The sequence below is a fragment of the Chrysemys picta genome, chromosome 16 (genome assembly GCF_011386835.1).
Source record: "Chrysemys picta bellii isolate R12L10 chromosome 16, ASM1138683v2, whole genome shotgun sequence".
NCBI classification, from domain to species: Eukaryota; Metazoa; Chordata; order Testudines; family Emydidae; genus Chrysemys; species Chrysemys picta.
The window spans coordinates 21,319,393-21,339,145 of NC_088806.1; the positions used below are offsets into that span (position 1 = coordinate 21,319,393).

General features: G+C 48.1%; 1 protein-coding gene across 27 annotated transcripts in view; it reads left to right on the forward strand.

Moving 5' to 3' along the window:
* NTM (neurotrimin) overlaps positions 1–19,753 on the forward strand; it is a 678,721-nt gene that overhangs the window by 584,058 nt on the left and 74,910 nt on the right. For all 27 annotated transcript variants that reach the window (XR_010593317.1, XR_010593320.1, XR_010593311.1 and 24 more), the window contains one exon: positions 12,806–12,931. Coding sequence is in view for 15 of the 27 variants with exons in the window: in XM_065570617.1 (XP_065426689.1) it covers positions 12,806–12,931 (126 nt within the window). In the remaining 12 variants the exon portion in view is untranslated. The remainder of the gene's footprint in view (positions 1–12,805; positions 12,932–19,753) is intronic.

Here is a 19,753-nt window from a genome sequence, read left to right on the forward strand (position 1 = left end):
ATTAGTTTCTGGATGATGACATCTCCGCTGAGACTCATCCAGTCGTGTCCCTCCGATCTCAGGGGGAGATAAAGGAATCTAATAAAGACATTCAGCATTTCTAGGTGACGGGTTTGACATGCTTTGTATTAACAAGGAGTAGTGTTCAAACTTTCACTCTCACTCTGTCTCAACACTTTTCAACTCACTCCCGTGTGGTGACATTTCACAAGGGGATTAACAGAGGCACCGTCAGCTCTGAGGCCTTGTAGGATGAAACAGAGATGGCTGGGAAGTACCACAGTCTTGTGATAGAGAAGGAGGGTGGGGAGGGTAGGAGGGAGTCATTCCGTGTGCAATTGGCAGCGTGGTTACTTTGTGAAGAGCTCACCTTGTTTGCGGTGTACTTGTAGCTGTGCTGGTCCCAGGCTTTTAGAGAGATAAGGTGGGTGAGGCAGTATTTTTTATTGGACCAATTTCTGTTGGTGTAAATGACACGCTTTCCAGATTACACGGAGCTCTTCTTCAGAGCCCACTTCGGTACTCTGTGGATGTGTGTCTCAGAAACTGGATGGATGATGCGGGAGTCTTGAAGTTGTCATATTCCTGCCTGTACTACAAAGTATTTCTTGCCTTACCGGGGGAATTCCGTACAATAACATGAAGTAAAACAGATACTTGATTCCTGCAGTGTAGCTGGGATTTTAAGAGTCCAGAATAACAAATACATAGATAGCTAGTTTATTTTGTATCCATCTATCCATCCATCCCCATATACACCCATCTATCTAATCTATCCTTCATTCATCCCCATACATCTCTTTCTCCCCACCCCGCACCCCAGTATACACACCTACCTCTCTTTCCCCCTCCCACCCCTTACGTGCTGGCTCTTGGAGATGTGAGGTTTTGGATTAAATTTCACCCAGCTCCAACTCAACCATTTTATTTCCAAGGCTAAAACAAAGACTGATGGGTGTTGCAAAAGGTGAATCACCCCTGGATTTGACTGGAGAACACCCTGTTCTATACTATTCTATTCTGCTTCTTTACATCACATTCCTCACTTTGTTATTTTAACCTGTACCTTGAGATACAGAGGTTTCAAGGGACATCAATATTGTTGTCATCGTTTTACAGATCGGGAAACTGAGGCATGGGGAGGTGAAGTGGCATGCCCGCGGTCACTGAGCAGCAGTGATCTATCCACCAGGCCATATTGTCATCCCTATTTATAATGGTGTTAACCAAAGCCCCCAATTCCAGCCATCCCTCAATCTTTGGAGCATTCAAAATCTGAATCCAGACTTGGTGATGTCGATCCACCTGTCAGGAAGCGACAATTCTGGGTACTTTGGTTCTGATTTTCCTCTGACAGCACTGTTACTCTGATGTATCCCCATTGCCTTCAGTGGAGCTAGTCCTGGTTTAGACTGGTGTAAGTGAAATCAGGATTGGGCTCCATTTTGGCACTCAGCCCCAGTGTGTGTCTACAGCATCCCGCTGCTTGCACTGTGATTTATATCCGCGTCCACAAATACTTTACTAATGCCTGATTGGAAACTCCTTTTCTCTTCCCCCCTGCAATGAATTATGATAATGTCTTATCATATAACATGCTGTAGAGATGTGTGTAAATAATTTTATGTCCTCCAGCTCAGAAGAGCTGTGCTATGACAGCAGGCCCTGTTATCTGGTTTGGAAATCATTTAGACACATCTCTGCGGCATATGATACATCTCATTAGGCCTTATTTTAAAGAGAGCAATTGCTATTAGTTATTTATTAATTGCTTATTAAGGCAGTTATGTATGTCCCTTTCATTTCAGGCATCTCGTTTCATTGCTCTAGCTGCGTTCGGCTTTACATAGCTGCGGCTGAGCCCAGCACACCTGGGGGTCGGGCTGGCAAAGTTGGTATTATTCCCCCGGCCCCCCCGATCTCCCATGCCTTCCTGCAATCTAGGTTTGCTTGGGGGTCACTTCATAAATCAGAGCAGCTTTAGGACTGCAGTGATTTATGACAGCAGGGATGGCGCTTATGAACCATTCTGCCAGCCCAGGTTCATTGGCGCATGCATCATGCTCGGGCTCTGCCCCCCAGCACCACCGCTCCTGGCTTGCGTCATCTCAGCTTCCATCTTGCCCCCTGAGGAGAGAACAGGTGGCCTAAAGTCAGCTATTCTGGCCAAGGATTCCTCCGCTCTGAGGGAACCCTCCGCTGCCTGTTTAAAGCAGCTCGAAGCCCACATTGTGCCACTGGAGAGGCGCCAACGGGACTTACTGGAGGGCAGGACAGCAACCAAGACTTGCAGAACCAGATCAGACAGTTGGTCTGTCACATTCCAGGGTGCAACCCAGACTAGGGAGAGGTTGTGTTCACCACCTCCCCTGCAACATTGGGTACTTCACAATGCTTTGCTGTTGGGCCAAACAGTCAAACAGCATGCAGGTCACACTCTGAGTGTCTGTGAATAACTGCAGTCCTGGTCCAGCAACTCAGACACTAACAGCCTGTCAGCGACACACCAGCCATACTCTGGCTTCCAGCAGCCTGGGTTACGACCTGCAGGGTGATCCCAACATGCTCGCAGTCCCGAATGTTCCCCAAAACGTGGCTTCTGCACTGTCCAGCCCTCTCCTGGATAGTTCAGAGGTCTGTTACCCCTGGGAGGGGTCAGTATACAACAGTTTGCCACTTCAACTGCAGTTAGCAAACAGTTCAGTTGAAACACAACACTGGATTCGTTTTGATTAAAAAAGAAAACACGTTTATTTAACTACAAAGACATTTTAAATGAGTACAAGCGTAAGGTATTCAAGTCAGAAATGAGTACAAGAGAAATAAAGATAAAACGCCTTCTGGTAGCTAAAACTTAACAACTTGACTTGGTTCAAGGTAAAATGAGGATTTTTTTATCATTACCTCCTCATGTACTCCCACCCACATTGCTAACCAAAGTGAAAAGGCTGGTTCCTTTGACTTCTTAGGTGAAAGAGAGAGAGAGCGAAGGAGATAAAGAAAGATAGGTATCCTGGTGTGTTTTCCCCCCTCAATTTTATAGTTCAGTCACCCTTTGAAATGCATTTTCCTGAGGGTTAACTCTAGATAAAGTTCCTTTTTGCTGTGAGGTCGGAGACATGGGGTCTTGTGATGGAAAAGGTTCCAGGTTGTTGCTTGCTAAAATGCAGATGGATCTATTCCTACCCCTCTTGCTTGCCACTGGATGGCCATTTGACAGGTGATTGCCAATCAACTTTGATGACACCTGGCTAGATACATTAGCTTGTCCTTTATCTTTGAGGAACCGGTTTACCCCTCTTGCTGTCTCAAGGACCCTGTTTACTACTTGTATGTAAATTGATGTAAAGACATATTTCATTGATTAGGACAGACCTGTTTAACATCTTCTGCCTGGTCAAGGCTATGTTGGTTTGAACACCATCATATGGAGGGAATTCATAACTTTGTATATAATGTTGCTACCCTCGTTTCACCATGATATTATTGATCAGTGAGTTATTAGTTTTCAAATGGTACCTCACAAGGCATATTTTGTACAAAGATTATTACAATAGTGTGTAGGGTGTGAATACAGGGGTGCATTCAGTCACATCGTCCCACTGGCCCAGTGTCCCACTTCCGGCCATTGCCTGATATAAAAAAAAATGAACCCATAAGTGTCTGTTTGCCTCGTTGTGCAATGCTAGACACAAAGGGAGGAAATACCTTCCTGACCACTCTGGAGAGACCAGCTTATGCCCTGGAGCATGTGATTTAATTGCCACTGTCATAGCATGCAAAACTGCCAGGGTGTTTAAGTGATGAGAGGGAAGTAATAGCAAAGCTTCCTCAGCAGGATAGAACTGCCCCTTAAAGGTTCCAGTGCACAAGGTGGCGTCTCTTTCATTGTAAAGAACAGTGGGCGCAATTCTATGCTCACATTGACGTGAACCATGTGTAACTGATTTGGGGAGTGGAGAGAATATGGTCTTCTGGCTAAGTCACTTGATCAGGACTCAGGACAGCTGGAGACTTTACCAGAGACTCCCTGTGTTTCCTTTGCCAAATTACTTAGTCTCTCCATGCCTCAGTTCCCTATCTGTAAAATGGGTCTAACCCTATTTCATTTCTCCCACACTTGGTCTATTTAGATTGTAAATTCTTTGGGCAAGGATTGAGTCTCACTATGGGTATGTACAGCACCTAGCACAACAGGGCTCCGATCTCAACTGGAATCTCTCATGTCATACAAATAAATGATAATTAACAGCTTCATTAAAAACAATGGACAAACACAGGTGGGAGACACAGGAAAGTCTGGCTTTCAGACCTTGATTTTCCTCACTTATATTGGCCTAACACCATTGACTTCAGTCGAGTTGCTCCTAATTTGCACGGGTGTGACAGAAAAATCAAACCTTCTGTGTTTTGCTGTTCAAACAACGTGGTGTTAGAATGGCAGATGCTGATTAGCTGGCCTTTGTAAGTGCTTTAGAATACAGGTATTATCAAAGGCGCAGCTCTCCCAATTTTCTCTCTGGCTCCCCTTAGAAAAACAAGCACAAAAGGGAGAGGAGACTCAATGGAACAGTCTGGCAGCAACTATAGAGGGATCTGTACATAGATGCCGACTTCCTGTGTTCCCGGGGGGTGCTCAACTTCCACTCCACCCCAAGCCCGGCCCCCACTCTCAATCCACCTCCTCCCCCCCAACGCCTCCTGCATGCCACTGAACAGCTGATCATGGCAGGGGGGAGGTGCTGGGAGGGAGGGAGGAGGAGCTGATTGGCGGGGCTGCCAGTGGGTGCTCCAGCCCCAGAGCACCCACGGAGTCGGCACCTATGGATATGCCAAGAACTTGTATGTGAATGGAAATGGAGGGAATTGGTTTGGATGCAGCTAGAAGGAACAGGATGGTTCAGGGGGCCAATAAAAGGATATAGGGCCTTTCACTTCTAGGTTACTATGATGAGTCCAGGTTGGCAATCGCCAATAGGTGCTTTATATAGACTACAGCTGAGGTGGATAAGTATAAACTCAACTAGCCATGAATGGGGATAAACTAGCCATGAATAAATTGAGGCTAGAAATTAGAAGAAGGTATTTAAGCATCAGAGGAGGGAGGTTCTAGCACCGCTTCCCAATAGGTGCAGGGGAGCTGGGGGAAAGAAAGGCAAACAACCTAACTAGTTTTAAGGAGCTTGAAGAGTTTCTGGAGGGAGGTATATGACAGGGCTGCCTATGGTAGCAGGGGACAGCACTCGGTGACACAGAAGGTCCCTTCCAGCCTTGTGTCCTTTGTCCCTGTATGGATGAAAGGTGAGGTTCTATGTAATGTTTATTGGAGGCAGTGTGATCTAGTAGAAATGGGACTTGACTAGGAGACTTGGGTTCTGTTCCTCTCTCTGTCTGTGACGTGCTGTGTGATGTTGCTCCAGTCAGTTCCCCACTCTGTGACTCAGTTTCCCAATCTGTAATAAAACGCTGTGAGGTCAACTGATGAAAGATGCCGTCCAAGACATTTGTTAGAAGCAGAGACTCTGCCTGTTCGAGGCTCAGGCAGCTGCCACTGTGCATTTCAGATTGGTTACAGAACCTTAGTGTTATTCTCAGTCCTTTTCTCTTTTGAAGGGGAATGATTATTAAATAAAGAACAAATATAATGTTCCTTAATCTGAAACAGACGTCACCTAGGCTGAAAAATGCAAGTTTTGTGCTTTGTGTGGGGAAGAAAAACCAGTAGTATTCTCCAGTGATAGTTCTTAGCTGTAGCTAGTGTAGCATTTTGGACCATTGATGTAGGATGTTCTGTACACTTCTGTAAAGGCTGTTACCAGCTGAAGGCTGTTTGAAATGAGTTTGCTGGGTTCTCAGTCCAGCCCGCAATGCACAATGGTCTGTATCATAAAAACCAACCACACTCATTAATGCCCATGCTAGCAAGAAGTCACAGGTTTAAATGGGCCATATCTATGGATGGTGCTAACGTGCCCCCCCCTCCCCACCATCACCATAGTATCTAAGCACCTAACAATTTCTAATGGCTCTTCCCTCACAACACCCGTCTGAAGTAGCGCAGTCCTACAGATGGGGAACTGAGGCACAGAGAAACTAAGTGAGTTGCCCAAGGTCATGCAGGAAGTTTGTGTCAGAGATGGGAATTGAAGTCAGGCCTCCCAAAACCTAAATGAGTGCCCTAACTACTAGACCGTCCTTCCTCTCTGGACACCCAACTCAAACTTCACCTTCCATAGAAACTAACCTTCCCCTTCAATCCCCTGGAGGGGGCGCCTCCCATTCAGTGGCAAGGGAGATGGACTGCAAGAGCCAGCTCTGCTTGCTGGCTCAGCAGGAAGCACTGGGATTTTCAGTATGCTCATGAAATATCCAGTCCAGTTGTGCAGACCCAGGAAGTTTGGATTGTTTGGCTCTGGCTGAGAGAAGAGGCTGAAATCTGGGGTCCTCGTCTGAGCCGAGTGGAGCTCGCCGATCTGAACTGAGGAGCGCAGCATGGACGCAAGTGAGAGTGAGCGCATCAGGAACCGGCTGCGGCAAGGCGGGAAGGTGTGGTGGAGGAAATGAGCAAGGACATAACGCCAGGGGACGGGATGGGCACCGTCAGCACAGCCCTCGAGGACGGGGATGATAGACGGGGAGATCGTGATGATGGGGCGATGGCATGGACCGAATGAGGAGGCAGAGCCAGAGATGTTTATGCAAATACGGGAGGGTTATGAAAACAGGCTGGAAGAGGGATCACAGAGGACATCCTGTTAATGACCGGGAGCGTGTCACCTGGGGAATGGCTCACTGAGTCCCAGTGTATGGGGTGCAGGCACATCCGTATGTGAGCGTGGGTGTGTGCAGCCACAGAGGAAGGGGCTCTGCAATCCACCCAAAGCTGCATACATGTGCTGCCGTGTATGTATGCCACATGTGTCTGCAGGGGGTGGACATATGTCTGCGGGTAAGCGTATGTGGCATTTGGGTATGTGCATGGTACACATGTCGGGGTGTTTCTGTGTGAACAGATGTACATATACCATTCGACACACACATCACACAGATGCACACCCTCTATGTATATATATAGTGTGTGTGTGCCATCTCTCTTAGCTAAATCCTGTGTTTTCTACCCTGCTGAGTGTGTGGGCGAGAGGGATGAACACTGACCCTGGGACAAAGCCAGGGTATGTTCTGGGGACCCACGGAAGGGGCTGAATCAGCTCAGAACAAAATAAATACCTTTCCCAGCGTCATAGCAAAGAAAATGAGATCAGCAAAAGCACAGGCCCCGCTCTGGGGAAATCTGCATGCTGCAGACTGGCGCTGCCATGTTTAATCACCCCCGAGCAAGAGAGATGCCAGGAAGAAAAGGACTGGCAACAAGGAGAGAATTCCCACCCGGGATGCCTGGATTTATTTATTCGTCCTCATCTGGGTGCAGATCCACCTGCATCTTCCATTCGGCTCGAGATTCCCCACCCCCCCCTTGGCTATAGAAATACTGGCCAAATAATAATGCATTTTAATATAGACATAATGGGATTACTACTGAATGTTAAATAATATCAGATTTATATTTATGGTCACTTATTTATTAAGGCTTTTCTCCCTTGTGTAGTAAAACCTTACTCTCTATCTCTTAAGTCTCAAGAAAGGCATTTTAAATAATTAATTCAATTAATTATTCAAACATTTAATTTGCATACAATAACTGTCGTGTTAAATCTGAACATTGCATATATAATTGAAAGGGTAACTAAAGGCTCCTCTACCCCGTCACTCTCATTTTCTTCCCCACGTACTCCAGTGTCACTTCTGCCTTGCTCCAGCTGACATTGATTGGGGGAAATCTTTTCATTCCTTGGGCACCTATAGATTCCTCCCAACCCCTTCCTGAGATGTGGGCGTGGGTGTGGGCTTGTTGCCAGTTGGTGCATAAGAGGCTAACGATTGCAGCTCATGTAGCTAAGTGGATTTATATGCAAAGATCAGAAAGTGCTTAATCAACTGATCATATATTATTATAAGCAAGGCCAAAACTATCCCAGGCCTCCAAACAAATCTAACAGCTAATACAGTGGTAAGATAGCGAATGCAAGTGCTCCCTAGTCAGGAACAGCAGAGTTGAAAGATTAACTTTAACCCTGCCTTCTAATAATTGTGTTTTATAATATGGCTACTCTTTACATTTGTCAGTTGATGTAATACAACCTATTAATGCAAACGTACGTGTTGGTAAGTGATATTACAGTAAGTAGCATCTTCAGACCTCACGTGACTTTTAAGCCTAAATGAGATCTACAAAACAAGCCAAGTTTGATGAAAATGGATTCAGTAGTTTTAAACTCATGAATGGCCCAGAGCTGCATTAGAAAGGAATTATGGACTTAGGATAAGGCACCGCACTTATATTTGTGCTCAATTGCTGTCTCTTCTTGTATGACCTTGAGCAAGTCCCTTGATCTCTCTGTGCTTCAGGTCCCCCTCTGTAATGTGGGGATAATAAATATTTCCTTTGTCTGTCTTGTCTATTGAGACTGTAAGCTCTTCGGGGCAGCGACTGTCTCTTATTGTATTTACGTACAGCTCCTAGCACAGTGTGGCTCCAGTCTTGGTCAGGGCCTTATTATAGCGTCAGCACATAATGTTGCCAGTATCCTTGGCTCCAGCCCCTCCTACCTCCTTCTGGGTCTTCCATACCTCAGCCCTCTGGCCACGTCACGGAACAGCTCCTTCCTTCTGAGGTACTCAGAGTCCCATCTGATGTACACAAAAAGTTCTTGGCCCCTCCTGTGGTTCAGCTCTCCAGCCTGAGCCAGCCCCAAACTGCTGGGCCTCTCCAATCCATCAGCTTTCTTCACCAAGCTAACAACTGGAGGTTCCCTAGTGTGTCCCTTTCCCAGGGCTCTGACAGTCTTTCTTCAGGGCTCTCCCAGTCACCTCCAAGCCCCAACTCACGGCTCCTCCCCTACGTGTGCTTCCTGTGGGTTCTCCCTAGCCTGTAGCCCCATGCCTTCCCCAAGGGGAGCACTCTCTTCCTTCCTCTCACCTGGCATTGCCAGTCCTATCTGAGCAGCTCCCCACATAGACTGTTCTGGCACTCTTGTAGAACTCAGATGTTCTCATGCTGATTGGCTAACAACAGGAGTGGCGCCAGGGTTTTTGCCGCCCTAGGCGGCAGCGCTCCTCCTCTGAGCATTTGGCGGCGGGGATCCTTCTGCTCTGTGGCTTTGGGACACTTCGGCGGCGAGTCCCGAAGCGAGTGAAGGACCCGCCACCGAATTTCCGCCAAAGACCTGGAGCGGAAGGACCCCCCCCACTGCCGAATTTCCAACAAGGGCGACAAAATGCCACTCCCAAATCCTGCCGCCCTAGGCGACCGCCTAGGGTCGCCTAGTGGAAGCGCCGGCCCTAGCTAACAAGCCAGCACCTGGAGCACCTACCTGCTTACAGGTTCAGCATGGTCCTGATTCTCCATGAAGGGCCACTGGCCCGAGGACATGCCTATCGGTGTAACTGTCATACAGCTAATAATTAATATAATTCCATCTCCTCCAGTAGGCAGAACTGCTAGCAGCACAGCATGCCTTAGCACCATGCTGGGGCGTTGGTTCAAAGGGGAACACACAAGGTACATCTGCAGTGGAGCTGGAGGTGGAATTTCCAGCTCGGATAGTTGTAGCTACACTGGACCCAATTGACTGGCTAGTCACTCAAGTATACGCCTAGGGTTTTGGATGGGATCATATTTAGGGCAGCCAGCCCATCCATGCTTGCGCCGCTGTGGCTACACTTCTACTATCAGTGCACTAACTCAATCAGAGCGAGTGTGAGTATATCTACCCGAGCTGGAAATGGCACCACCAGCTCAAAGTGTAGACGTACCCGCAGTCCAGTTAGACTGGCTCTTAGCAAGAGCTGAGATGACTCACCTAAATGTATGTACAGTTCATCCACTATCATCTTCGTGCACTGCCCCAGGAGCTCTTCCATTCTGCCCGCATTTGTTCTGCTGTTGTCCTCCGGTGTATGATTAGCAGATTAGCCATTGTGTCCAAAGTAGGGAAAATGAACTCCCAGCAGTCCTTCACATCACAGGGTAATTCATTACCCACCTTGATTTCCACTTAAAATGTACTTTAAATATACTTCCAGCCACTAACCCTTAATCACACTGGCATTCACAAAAAAGCCCATCTTTTTATTTTATTTTATTTCATTTTATTGCCCGGGGCTAGCATGACATAATCCCTTCCAGGCTGTCTTGGAGAGCTTTACGGATCAATAAATTACTTACCTGTGTGGCAGAGGCAATATGTGTGAGGAAAGCCACTGCAGTTGTTCTGTCTCAGCCAGTCCCCTGGAAAGGTCTATGTGCATACCAGCTAATCGTGCGTGCGTGAGAATCCAGAGAGATGGAGGCGGTGTGTTATAGCAGAGGGGATGCTGTAGCCCATGTCTGTCTTGCCTGGGTGAGAGTCAAGAATGGGAGTAGCAGTGGTTCTTTATATTATTCGTGGATTTTCAGCTGGCATCAATAACATCGCTCCGCTGAAGTTAATAGAGCTATGCTGATCTACAACAGCTGAGAATCTGGCCTTACATTTCCTCTTCTAGAAAAGACCTGTAGAAAATACAATGACGATGACGAAACCTTGAGGGTTCTATGCAAAGTATTCAGAACACCTATGGAATGTATAGAATCCTTTCTATAGGTTATTTTTTTAACCTATAAAATTCCATAGCAGGAACCAAGTTTTCTATTAAATGCGATAGGATGGTTCAATGAAACAGAAAGGGGATTATTTTCTATTCAGTTCTACAGGACTATTTTCATGAAGGTTAATAGAGAGTTTGTCTCGCAGAGACCTCCTCTCCCTTCGGAGACCACACAGATCCCATCCCATCCCCTGCTCACGTGGCAATGTGACATTGGGGAAGGCTTTAGCTGTTTTTTTTCAACTGTATTTAGTGCATGGAGCACTGAGCCCCTTTGGAATACAGTTCGTCATGCTGTTTCCTTTTGCTCTTCATTTCATTTCTGTTCTGCTCCTTCTACTCTCCTCCTGCTCATGCGTCCTTGTTGACAGGACTCCCTATTCCCCTGTATGTGTCTATAGCCCCTGAGGGCCAAGGTGGAGTCTGCTCTGCCAGGTAGCTTTGGCCAAGGAAAGGCATACGCAGGAACACAACAGGGAAACTCCCTTCCACCTCAGGGACACCTGTTCCAACCCCTCCAGAGTAAACATGCTCATCAGAATAGTACAACGGACATAAGAAAGGGAAATATTTATTTACAGAGGGATGGATGGAGAAAAACACTGGGGGAGAAGATAGGGGGAGTGGCAAAACAGGGTTACATCTAACACGAGGACCCATGGACCCACTGCTACCACAGTATACAAGGATAGCTGCCAAGAGCTATGTGTCTAGACTCAGAGGTCAAGAATCCTGGGCAGAGTTCCAATCCATCAGTGAACCATGGGTGCAGAGCCAATGCTAGATGTAAGCAGACTAAGCAATGGCTTAGGACCCCACGCAGCTCAAGGGGGCTCCCTATTCACTTTTCATAATGTGTTGTGGGGATCGGGGGAGAGGCCAAAAGTATTCTTGCTTAGGGCCCCCAATGGACTAGCACTGCCTCTGCTTGGGTGCTCCTGGTCGTCTTCAGCGCCCGCCCGCTTTCAACAACCAACCTGTCCCGTGTTCTGCTGCTCTCCACAAACCCGCACAGAGTAGCAACCCGCCTCTTAGCTAGCTACAACCTCCCTCCTTATTCCCCATGCGAAGTCAGAAGCACCAGTACTCACAGCTCCATACAGTTCTGGTCAACGGTGGCTCCGGTTTATGCTTCTCAGGTGATTTGTTCCTGGCACAGTGCACCTCCTGGCTCCCATCTTGGGACATCCCCGGTGAGCCACTCTGTCCCTCCCAGGCTTCGAGCTGGTTCTCGCCTGCTTTGCTGTGCGAGGGCTTACTTGCTTACTTGTAGGCCCTCTTGTCTGGAGCTACAGACACCCCCAGGTCCCTCTCACGCTCTTTCTCTCGACTCCCCTCCCCTCAGAACAACCTAGCCTTGCACTGCCTCAGGACGAGGTTTTAAACGGGCTGTGCTCTCTACACCCCAAGGGGTTACACACTCTACCCTGGACATGTTGCCCAACCATCTGGTTCTCTTCTCCCCCCCCTCCCTCCCGGGACATTGGTGAAGAGCAGCACGAGGTGGATCTCATCCCTGAGGGCACCACTGTTTTCTTTTCTGTATAGTGGCAGCTCATGGAGGCAGCTAGGCTGGCTCTTTCTCCTGGCTTCCAGCTTCTTTCACAGGCCTCCGGAATCTTCTTCATGACACAGAGGCAGCTGCAAACAAGGGGCTTGAATCAGCACCACGCGATGAGTGAGCTCTGGGCACCCCACCAGCGAGAGCTCCACCGGCCCCAGTTTGGGAACGCCTGGGAGAGAGGGTGTTTTCCTCCAGTTAATCCTCTCGAGGACATGATTCCAGTGGAAACGGAGTGGGGAGTAGGTTAAGGAGGGATATGGGGGTAAGCAGCCTGTATATCTGGGAAGGAAGTGGGGGGTGAGGAAATGTCACCTCCAGGTCCTTCACTGCCATGTTAGATGGGGCTGATGGGCTGTTGCTTAGCTGGTAATTGTGAGATGGGGAGACTCCACCTACACATGCAGCTGTTCATCCACAACTACACACACAAACTCCCCCCCCCACACACACACACACACAAAACCTGGAGAATTAGAGTGAAACAGTCAAATCGGAACCTGCTGCCTCCTCACTTTTCCCTGTATGTCATTCCAGTGTCTCCCAAAATTGTTGAGATCTCTTCCGATATCTCCATCAACGAAGGCGGCAACATCAGCCTCACCTGTATAGCCACGGGCAGACCGGATCCTACAATCACCTGGAGGCACATCTCCCCCAAAGGTAAGATGGCCACGTGCGGCCTCATGCATTCCTAGTGCTATCCCTGCAGTAGGGGCTTAGGGGCACCAGCCATTCCCACTCACAAAGACAGATGTGATGCACGCTGCAAGGAGGGGACTCCGGATGGAGGCTGGAATTGTGGCCTCAGAGTATCTGCAGTTCTGCTTGATGGCCTGGAAGGAAGACTCCATCCTTCCCTGCCCCAGGAATTGATCCCGAGAGCACAAATGGTTTTAGACTGTGTGCCGAAGAGAGGATTCAGGGCTAACATGGCACAAATTCTCAGTTGTGTTTGTAAAGACCCTGCACTAAGTGCAAGTTTGTTTTTTTATCATGATTGTGGGTTGAATGCTTTAATCAGACTAGTGTGATAACAGGAGATCTTAGTGAGTGCAAGTTCGATCAAGGGCAACGTTTTGTTTTTGTGTAGGACCTATACAAAACACCATTTTAAAAAATGCAGTATTAAAAGTTACCATTGGGATGTCCATATCGGTGCCAATGAGAGCTGGAAATAGCAGTACAAAAAGAAAGAAAATGACTAAACAGATTGCATGAATTGCCATCTCTCGTTAATTAATAAACAAGAGAGGCCTGTAACAGTGTGGATTGGATTGCTGGAGAGTTAATTCCTATAGGCACAAATTCAGTGATGTCTGATCACATTTCAAAATACTTTCCCTGTGATTTTATTTAATTTCACTTTGCGTTGTGCGATCTCCAGCGTTTCTCAGATGCTGTTGAACCAAGCGGTTAGGATCGGTTAGGATGATGACTGGAAGGCTTTGAGTACTGGGGCTCTGGTTGCAGTGCCCGCCAGCCTGCTGACAGGTTAGATCAGGGCAGGGTCTGATTGTGATATCGGCAGCTCTCTGCCCTCACCCCGCATGGAGTGAAAGAACCTCAGGGCTGAATGTATCTATTAGACAAACGTAACTCCCCTGAGAAACATACCCATTTGCCCCATTGTTCCCCGTCTAAGTCCATGCTAATCACTGCAGTGTCTGAGTGCGACTCCAGCGCTCTCAGCCGACCCCAGTGCTTTCTGCGGCTGCTGGGCCAACTCATTAATTCCCGTGGCCCGAGAGGGACGGAGCAGGGACCCCGACACCTCACTCCGTTCCTTTCCTGTCACTTACAATGGGCACCTTTCGAACGGGTCTGTTACAAAACCCAGCCTTCCCTGCGTGCGTTGGCCTCTCTGCCTGAGATGGATGCACCCCGCGTGGGCCAAGCTGCTGAGCGGGCCCTTCATGTGGGTGATTGATAAACTCCGTGCCACCGATCTCTGTGTGCTCCCTCCCATAGCGAGCATCTAATGGGACTGGATCAAGGTTACTGCCAGTGCATCTATCACCATCAGCGAGCGTTTATGGTAGGGCATCTTTGCACTGATCCATTTGCTCCCACTCCATAGCCATTCATCTTCTTTCTTGCTTTCTTGCTTTCTTCTCCCTCCCCCCCAAGCCCCTTTTGCTCTATTCCCCATACTCCCCTCCCCGTCTCTGAGGTTCTGCCACGGCTGGCTTTCAGAGGGGCTGTTATCTCTGTGTGCTGCCATCCAGCAGATTTCTTTCCCCAGGGGAGCTTTACCTGTGCTTGAACCAGATGTTTCCATTTTACTTCGGTTTTAGCTGCTATGGAAACTGAGGATGCACCAAGGGGAGAGGAGTGAGCTAATCAGAAATTACCTGTGGAGTTGGATAATTTACGACAGTAGCTGTTACCAGATTTCTGGCCCAGATTAGAGATTCTGCATTTGAAACCCAATAGAACTAATCACCGCACAAACTGCATGGGGCTGGGCTCTCGCTAGCTGGGAGTGCCAAGCTCAGAGTTGGCACAGGGCAGCTCCAATGCCTGCCTACCTACCTATTTATTGCCAGACATGCCATCTCTCTCTCTCACTCGCTAGCTAAGTAGCTATGACTGCATTTGATCTGTCCTCTGTCTCTTCTCCACCCACACCCACCGTACCATCTCAGCACCTTTATGGTAGCTGGCGGTGGGGGCATCTATCTGTGAGTTGATTATTTGGCTGTCATCTGTCTATGTTTGGGCATCCTGAGACCTCAAAGTGTGCTACATGCCATGAAAACTCCCCAGCTTTGTTAATCCCAAGCAAATGCATTTTGACATGGTTCTGTAAAGAGCCTGACAGGGGAGCCTTCTAAGAGGCAGTGTGGTCCGAGGAGCAGGGAGGGGACTGTAACCCATGTATCTGGCTCTGCCAATTATTCCCCAATGACCTTGGATGAATCACTTCCCACCCCCATGCCTCAGTTTCCCTCAGCTGGATTCTCTGCAGTGGAGGCAGTGGTGAAAAGGGGCCACAGGGAGTTGGTTATAGGTCCCTGCTCCCATGGTTTCCAGACCCTGCATACATGCTAATGAGCATTTGTAACCTGCGTCATCAGTGTGAGGTCTTTCAGTGACCACCCTTTATGCCAGGGCTGAGGCAGGGATGGCCGGTAATAATTATAATTAATAGAGATATCCCATTTCCTAGAACTGGAAGGGACCTTGAAAGGTCATTGAGTCCAGCCCCCTGCCTTCACTAGCAGGACCATGTACTGGTTTTGCCCCAGATCCCCAAGTGGCCCCATCAAAGATTGAACTCACACCCCTGGGTTTAGCAGGCCAATGCTCAAACCACTGAGCTATCCCTCCCCCTGGTAGCTGGTGTGGAAGCTGGTTCCACTGCCTTTCCCTGCAGGAGCTAACCTGTGTAATGTGAATTTTCTGCTGCTGTTTTCTAGCCACTTTAAGTCCAGTGACTCATCGTCCATCCCCCCCGCCTCCCCATCAGCTCCTTCCCATCCACCTCCAGCTCCTGTGACAACAGAGGAGTCCTTGGTACCTGATTTCTAGCAGCCTGCATTGCTCTGGTATAGTGTGATATATATGCAGCAGCTTGCACTCATAAACCCCTCTGAATGCATGGTGCTTATGGGAGCTGCATTCACACCACTTGTTTTGGGGGGGAGGGGGGAGGGAATGCTTTTCTGGTGCTGACCAGGTTACTACTTGTGTGGGGGGGGGGCATTATTTCTACCATTTAACTCTTTTGCTAAGAGCTGGAGCAGGTGAATTTCCTGCTGACGCCGTCTCTGTCATTGAGTCACAGGGGCTTTGAGTGATCTCTTCTGTGTCTGTGGCTGAATGCTTAAGGCCTTTGGGGAGTTTCCCTGCAGGAGACGCCTGCCGTTCCTTTGCACATGTCTCCATTCACGGGCAGCTCTCGTTCCAAATTCCTCTCGCCGTGAACAAAAAAAAAATAGGATCACTGCGGCAAACGGCTTTTGAAAAGAGCTGTATAAAGCCTATTCCAGTTTAGCCAAGATCTCATTTCATAACACACGCGCTTTCTCTCTGTCTCCACCTCCCTCTCTCTGTTTTGCTGATATACTTAAACCCGGGCCCCCAGTTACTCCAGTCCTGGACTCCCCTCTCAGCTCTGTTGATGCACTCCAGTCCTGATCTGCACCACCCCTATTGCTGTTCCAGCCCTGGGACTCTCATAAAACTCTGCCGATGCACCTCTCTCCTGACGAGCAGCCTGCTCTGTTCTCCCGGTTCTGAGACCCCCTTGCATCTCTGCCGATGCACCTCACTCTTGACCTGCAGCAACTTCCCCCATCTTTTTCTTCTGCATCACAGCATATTATTCCAGTCAGATACCTCTGGTAAAACTTAAATAGCAAATACAGCCATCCAACTGGGTCGAAGAAGAGCAGGTGCTTCAGTCTTCTGGAGTCTGGTGGAGCAGGGAAGAGGCTCTGTGCAATTGCTTAATGCAGAGATCCAAGAGTGTTGCGACTCCTACCCCAATCTTTGGTGCATCTCCGCTGAGAAGTCCCCTCCAGCCATCAAATGGGGCCTGGAGGCTCTAAAGGGCAGTTCAAGTTCTGCCAGACCCACCAGGCACTTTGCCTTCAAATATTAGTTCAGCAAAAAGGTGTCAGGAGGCCACGCTCTGGCATCTGGTGGGCTGACACCAGCACCCTGGCCGTCAGCGCCGGTGTCAGAGCCTACGAGGCACTGAGATCATTAGGATGGCAGTCAGGAGAAGCTTTTCCAGCTGTGTGAAGTGAGGAAGCAGGAGTGGGAGAAAGACAATGAAGGTCAAGAAATAACACTCTGTGTGGGAGGCAGCAGCATCCTTCCCGAGAAACCACTCCCACTGCAAAAGAACCTTCTTGTGTCACTTGCCCTCGGGGTGCTTTAGAGGTGCTCTAAATTGGCTGATTTTGGAGGCAGATCTTGCACTCTGCTAATTACCAGAGATGGGTGAAGTTCACATTTCACAGCGTAGAATACATTTGGCTTCTCCCTGAACTGAAAATCCAGCTCTGATGCAGTTCAGATGCCAACCCAAGTCGCACAGCTGGGCCCCTGCTCCCCAAAAGGGATGGAGTCCAAATGCTCAGGGTTTTGCCCAGGAGCCAGATTTTGGGGTTCCAGCCTATGACTGCTGCTTCCATCTTTCATAAGAACATATGAACAGCCATACTGGGTCAGACCAATGCTCCAGCTAGCCCCGTATCTTGTCTCCAATAGCGGCCAGTGCCAGATGTTTCAAAGGGAATGAACAGAACAGGGCAATTTCTAGTGATCCGTCCCGTCGTCCCGTTCCACCATCTGGCAGTTGGAGGTTTAGGGGTTGTGTCTCTAACCATCTTGGCTAATGGATTGGATTGGCGATCCCTCGATTTGAGGACGATCTCTACCACGAATTTACATATGGGTCCTGAGATGACTCAGGAGTCTGATCCTGGAACTGCAAATCCGCCCACAGTAGGTACACATTTCATAGCAGGCCAGTTGCTTGCGGGGAGAAAGTTCTTTCTTTTTCCTTCCTTCTCAGCTTCTAAGGCAAGGCACTTCTCCTCAAAGCGGGCCATTGCCTGATGGAGGATATAGCGCCATTGGGGTCGGTTGATGGCTTGCTCCTCTCAGCTTGTGATGTCCACATTAGTTTTCTTAAGATACGCTTTCAGTGTGTCTTTGCAACGCTTCCTCTGACCACCACGGGATCTCTGACCAGGGGTGAGCTGAGAGTAGAGGACTTGTTTTGGGAGGTGAGTGTCTGGCATCTGCACACAGTGTCCAGCCCAGCGAAGTTGGTGCATGAGGACCATTGCTTCAATGCTGGTGACATTGGCTTCAGCGAGGATGCTGGCGTTAGTGCAGCGATCTTGACACGAAGGATCTTCAAGAGGCATCATTGGTGGTACCTCTCCAAGCTCTTGAGGTGCTGTCAATAGGTCACCCAGGTTACGCATCCATAGAGGAGTGTAGGAACCATTTTCTTGTAGACCTGGATCTTGGTGTCCTGCTGTAGGTCACAATCCATGAAAATGTGTCGGAGCAATTTCCCAAAGGAAGCACTTGCGTGCTGGATCTCACTGTCAGTTTTTGCATTTTGAGAAAGTTGGCTACCAAGGTAGCGAAAGTGCTCAACTGTCTCCAAAGTCTGACCCTCGATGGTGATTTGTGGTGGATCACATGCAAGGCCTGAAGCAGGTTGATAGAACACTTTAGTCTTAGGTTGAGTGAGAGTCCTAGGCTTCAGTAAGCCTGGGACTTGGCTAATAGCCATTGATGGATCTGTCCTCCATGAACTTATCTAATTCTTTCTGGAACCTAGTTATACTTCTGGTCTTCACAACATCCCCTGATGAGTTCCACAGGTTGCCTTTGTGTTCTATGAAGAAGTGCTTCCTTTTGTTTGTTTTAAACCTGCTGCCTGTGCATTTCATAAGGTACCCCCTAATTCTTGTGTTATGTGAAGGGATAAATAACAGTTCCCTATCTACTTTCTCCACACCATTCAAGATTGTATTCACTGTTAGCAAATTCCTCCATTTCTTAGTCGTCTCTTTTCTAAGCTGAATGGTCCCAGTCTTTTTCATCTCCCCTCATATGAAAGCTGTTCCATACCCCTAATCATTTTTCTTGCCCTTCTCTCTACTTTTTCCAATTCTAATATATCTTTTTTGAGACAGGGCAACCAGAACTTCACACAGTATTCAAGGTGCGGGCGTATCATGGATTTAATAGTGTCATTATAATATTTTCTGTCTTATTATCTATCCCTTTCCTAATAATTCCTAACATTGTTAGTTTTTTTGACTGTTGCTGCACACATAGCAAATGTTTTGAGAGAACTCTCCACAATGACGCCAAGATCTCTTTCTTGAGTGGTAACAGCTAATTTAGACCCCATCATTGTATATGTATAGTTGGGATTATGTTTTCCAATGTGCATTACTTTGCATTTATCAATATTGTATTTCATCTGCCGTCTTGTTGCCCAGTCACCCAGTTTGGTGAGATCCCTTGTAACTCTTTACAGTCAGCTTTGGACTTAAATATCTTTAGTAATTTAGTATAACTTGCAAACTTTGTCACCTCACAGTTTACCTACCTCCTTTTCCAGATCATTTATGAATACATTGAACAGCACTGATCACAGTCCAGATCCTTGGGGGACCTTGCTATTTGCCAGTTTTCATTGTGAAAACCGTCCATTTATTCTTACCCTGTTTCCTGTCTTTTACTGATCCATGAGATGACCTTCCCTCTTATCCCAAACTGGGATACAATATCCCATACCGTCAGGTTACGGTCACGCAAGTGTTTCCGTGGTTACTGGCCTTTTACTTTTCTTGGGGTAAATCGAATGTTGTCATGGTGACAGCAGTATTGTCAAGTGCGTGTCAGCAGACCCATGCCAGAATCTCTTGGCTACGCAAGAGTACAGCTTCATGAGCTGTGGGGGACAAGAGAACCACAGAAGTGAAGAGAGCTTTCACTCTA